Here is a 5162-nt window from a genome sequence, read left to right as displayed (position 1 = left end):
ATGTTGCTGACCGCTATATCAAGACCTTCATGGAGCGCAAGAAGAAGCCAGCAGTCCCCGTGACACAGCTGAGTGTGGTAAGAACAGATGTCCATTGGCCTATTGGTCATGTGGGTGGTTGGCGGGTGCTCTGGTGTGGTTTGCTCTTTGTTTCCTATCAAACATCTATCGTCTTTATCTCCCCTCCTTCTTTTTTTATGTTTGTTACTCCCTTGTAGCACCTCTAATCTTCTGGCGCTCATACGACCTTATGCAGTTGCGAGCGCCGTAAAACCTCTACTAAAACAGAAACAGACGGCCTATTGGTCAGATGGACCCGATCAGATTGGGACGGAAAATGGCCATTGCCGGAGCACACTTTATCGAGCGAACCACTGCTCATGGGTGGTTGGTGGGTTATCTAATGTGGTTTGCTCCTTCTTTCCCATCGGTCAGACTTTTTTTGCCCTCATCTCTCCCTCTTCTTTACTTGGCATGTTCCTCTCAAGTAACACCTCGAATCTTCGACACTTATAATATGTCCCATTTGTGTTGGAAGGGAGGAAAATCCCTTACTAAAGCTAAAAAGCCCTCAGCTGTTCTTCATGAAATGGTCTCTTTTAAGCACAAGGGGGCTATCCCGAAAAATGCTGTTTTGAGAAAATCGAAAGTAAAGTTTCTGCCCCTTGTTCAGTTTCTTTAGAAGACAATGAGAGTTTTCTCTGTAACCAAACAAACATACCCACCAATGAAACCAAACTTTTCTTATATGTAGGGCAATGCCCACTTTTGGTGTAGGTCAAGATTTCTGGAAATCTCCGAAATCTGGGGTAGCCCGCTTGTCCTTAAAAGCGACCAGATTTGCCCTGGACATGCATATATAAGGGACGTCATGCGACACGTAGTAGCCTTCTGAATAACTGTTGGCCACGATTCGTGAGGCAGCATGGTGAAATCAGGCGCTCGTCAAAATACAGACTATCGGAGAAACAGATATTTTTCAGCCAGTTTGGAAATTTTTATGGAATTTTTATTTTTTGTGTCAACCTCTTTTATGTCCATATAAAAACACATTTCTATGTGAATTTTACTGAAAAGCATTGATTAAAGACTCATAATATGTCATTTTTCTGTTTCCAAGGACTCTTTAGTTATTCAAGTTATCAAACTTTGGCGACCATTTTCTCGCTAATTTCACCAATGAATCCAGGGGACCTCACTCTCTTCAATTGCAAATATCTTCAGTTCTTTTCAAGATAGATGGAGATTTATTTCACTGGAAGTAAGAAAGGCAAATAAATCAGCTTTCAAGTGATACCAATAACTCCACACGGGCCCAAAAATTGACAAGCGCCTGATTCCACCGCGTCATGACACATTTGACCACGTGTACTCAACTGTGACGTAGAAAGATGAGACATGTTTGATTGTGGAGGATTTGATCACAATATGCCACAACAGTAGCTCCCCCCCCAACCCCCCCCCCCCCCCCCCCCCCCCCGGGCGGTGCCACTGACTGAAGTGTCTTTAGGCTATTCCCAAAGGGGGGGACATTTCTCGTCATTATGCGCGGTAGAATTGTAAATGGGCTGATTCAACAATGTCATGCTCATAACTGTGCCTGAACTACAACAGGGAACTGCTGCCTTTTCTTTCCAAATCCTTACTATTGTCATTTTCTTCTTCTTTTGTATGTTTGTCACTCTCTTGTGACCCGCTATTTCCAGGGTGCCTTGAAAGTCGAAACAGACTTTGTGCTGTTGAAGTTGAAGCTAGAGAGGTGAGCAGAGTAAGCCCTATTTCCTGTAAAGACTCCTCTGTTGACATCCACCCCTTGACGCTCATATGACCTTATGCAGTTGTGAGCGCCGTAAAACCTCTACTATTAAAAACCCCCAAAAAACAGTAGCTTGTGGCCCTCCAAGAAGAACATCTGTCTGCCTGCCCTCTGACTCTAGTGTATCAAACCACTTCAAATAGGGGTTAGGTGAGACAGTACGCGCTGTGCCGCAGGTATAGGTCTACACACACGTGCGGATGACACGCCGCCACTCACTGGTGGGTTTCTTATTCTGTTTACTTACTCGTTCCTCTCTGGTAACTGATGGATCCTACTTCTTTTCCTTCCCTCTATTTTTACTGCCTCTGTCCTGCTTTTTCCATGCACTATTTTTTTTTTTAAATAGAGGGTTTTACGGTCAGAAAACCAGCCCTCTACCTTCTTTGACCTCATCATCACTTTCAAAATGCCTTCCTTTTAAATCCTGTTTCGATTTGGCAAATAAAATAAAGTCAGACGTGGTGAAATCTGGAGAATAGGGTGGATGTGGCAAAATTTCATAGCCACTTTCTCAAGCAGTTTCTGCAGCTTTTTTAAAAGTGTGTGCTGGCGCGTTGTCATGAAGCAGCAAAATGCCTTTTTGGATTTTTCTTCTGCGTTTTTCTTTTATAGCCTCTTGTAATTTTTTAAGTTGGTTAGAATAATGATCTCCGGTGATCGTATGTCCATTTTCAAGATAGTCTGTCATAATCACTCCTGCTTGGTCCCCAAAAAACTGATAGCATCATCACTTTTCCACTTTGCCTTCTTTGGTGTTGGAGACAAGGGCGATTTCCACTGCATTGATGCAGATTTTGACTCAGGATCATAGTGGTGGACCCATGTTTCATCCATGGTTACAAGTCTTTCAAAAAATTTAGTTTCATAGTTTCATCCTTTTCATACAGACCAAGCAGTTCTTGACAACAAATCACACGTCGCATTTTTTGAGGAGGAGTCAACAAACGTGGAACCCATCCCGCAGAAACCTTTGTCATTTTTTCAAATGTTCGTTAAAGATTCGTTCCACTGATTCAATGCTAAACCAAGTTTCTTTGCTCAAACGTTCGACTGTCACTCGCCTATCAGACAACACAAGTTTCTTGATTTTCAACCCATTCTCATCTGTTGTTGCAGTCACGGGGCGACCATCACGGTGGTCATCTTCAATGTCCATGATTCCACATTTGAAATTTTTACTCCAAAATTTTATCACAGCTTAGGATGGGCAATCAGTCCCATAGATACGTCATGCATCTCCATGAAAATATCCTGTAGTGGCTTGCCTTGCAAGAACAAAAACTTCTTGCCCATCTTCGATTCCTAACACTTTGTATTGCTAGATCTAGTGTGCCTCCTAATATGGGCCTCAAAGCCAAGAGGATGGGCGAGGGTTAGCCTATGGTAAGGATGAGAGGGGGTGGGTGGGAACGCGATGCAGGCTGTGAGAAACTGGATGAACTCTGGATGGGTAGGTCTAGATTGAAACCTTCATATTTTTTTATTTTCTTTTCTTCCCCTGATCAGAAAATCCAAGCTCCCGCCTTTACTTTATGTAGATTTAGGCCTAGATGTGAGAGGGGAGGTTTCCACACGAGAAGTGTTTCGGAAAATTTTTTTTAAAAATACAGAAATGACAGTCAGAACACAGCTCAAACACGCGCACATCAGGGGGAACAACTGTTTTAATTTCTGGTATTGGTACATCGTGTAAAATAATAACTTGTCTCCTTTCTTTACTTTAGCCTCAGTCATGTTCAACGAGAGGTCGGATCCAACGAGGACAACAAGCCGGTCCCGGCAACCTCGTTGAATTCGACACCCACTGTGCTGCCCTGTGCTCATTTTTCTCCGTTTTTATGTTGAAACTGGAGAACAGCCTACCCCCATTCACTTACTACAGTGCGCTGGTGTTAAAACCAGTTATCGGAAATTCCCCAATGTGTACATGCATTCTAGGAAGATGATCAATGGCTTTCATTCCAAATTTCAGCTTTCTACCTTTATTCCTTCATCATGGTGAGGTAAAATAACGTTTATGGTATGCCCCTAGTAGTTTTGTAGTTAGTAAGAATGAGGCAGTCACTGGATCATCAGTGATTGGTTGGAAGGTGCTCTGGTGTGGTTTGCTCCTTCTTTCCTACCAAACATCTATCGTCCTTATCTCCCCTTCATCTTTTTTATGTTTGTTACTCTCTTGTAACACCTCTAATCTTCTGGCTCTCATATGACCGTATGCAGTTGCGAGTACCGTAATACCTCTACTAAAACCTCTACTAATACCCCCCGCGGCAGTGCCACTGACTGTAGTGTCTTTAGGCCATTCCCAAAGGGGGGACATTTCTTGTTCAAGCACAGTAGAATTGTAAATGGGCTGATTCATGTCACACTCATAACTGTACCTGATTTACAGCAGGGAACTGCTGCTTTTTCTTTCCTAATCCTCACTGTTGTCATTTTCCTCTACTTCTTTTGTATGTTTGTCACTCTCTTGTGACCCGCTATTTCCGGGGTGGTCGAAGCAGACCTTGTGCTGTTGAAGCTAGAGAGGTGAGCAGAATAAGTCTGATTCCATGTAAAGACTTCTCTGTTGACACCCACCCCTAGGCGCTCATATGACCGTATGCGGTTGTGAGCGCCTTAAAACCCTCTACTTAAAAAAACAACAACAAAAACCTCTACTAAACCTAAACCTAACCCAGATCATCAATGCGGTGTTGTTGTTGTGTTGTTCAGATGGAGGAGGAGCTGAGGGACAGCTTGCTTCCCGTCAAAGCGCTGTTCTCCCCCGTGGCTGTCCCCGCTGTCCTTGTGGAGGAAGACGAGCCTCACGACTCCTACATGTACTACTGGGATGAGGAAGATTAACTCCTACATGTACTACTGGGATGAGGAAGATTAACTCTTACATGTATTACTGGGATGAGGAAGATTAACTCCTACATGTACTACTGGGATGAGGAAGATTAACTCTTACGTATGCTGCTGGAATGAGGAAGATTAACTCTTACTTGTGCTACTGGAATGAGGAAGATTAACTCTTACTTGTGCTACTGGGGTGAGGAAGATTAACCCTACGTGTACTACTGGGAAGAGAAGATTAAACTGGATGTACTGCTGGGATTAGAAAGATAATCCACTGGCTTTTTGCATTGTTGAGGTGGTAGAGTGAGAGAGCATGAAGACTTGACAGAGACAGAATTTGAACGTGTGACTGTGTGTCTGAGCTGTGTGTGTGTATGTCAGTGTGTAAGGGTGTGTTTGCGTGTGTGACTGTGCATTTGTGTGTGTGTGTGTGTGTCTGTAGGTGTGTCTGTGTTATTGTGTGTATTTGTGTGTGTGTGTGTGTGTGTCTGTCTGTCTG

General features: G+C 43.5%; 1 protein-coding gene across 1 annotated transcript in view; it reads left to right on the top strand.

The window, feature by feature from the left end:
• The window catches only part of LOC101859922, a 43852-nt gene extending 39186 nt beyond the window's left edge, over positions 1-4666 (top strand). Inside the window, exons 15-16 of the mRNA XM_035968979.1 lie at positions 1-110; positions 4535-4666. The exon at positions 1-110 is cut by the window's left edge and continues 1 nt beyond it. Of these exons, the coding sequence (XP_035824872.1) occupies positions 1-110; positions 4535-4666 (242 nt within the window). The remainder of the gene's footprint in view (positions 111-4534) is intronic.
• The last annotated feature ends 496 nt before the right edge of the window (positions 4667-5162 follow it).

This window comes from Aplysia californica, unplaced genomic scaffold (assembly GCF_000002075.1).
Source record: "Aplysia californica isolate F4 #8 unplaced genomic scaffold, AplCal3.0 scaffold00102, whole genome shotgun sequence".
Taxonomy (NCBI): domain Eukaryota; kingdom Metazoa; phylum Mollusca; class Gastropoda; order Aplysiida; family Aplysiidae; genus Aplysia; species Aplysia californica.
This window is presented reverse-complemented; position numbering and strand designations above follow the sequence as displayed.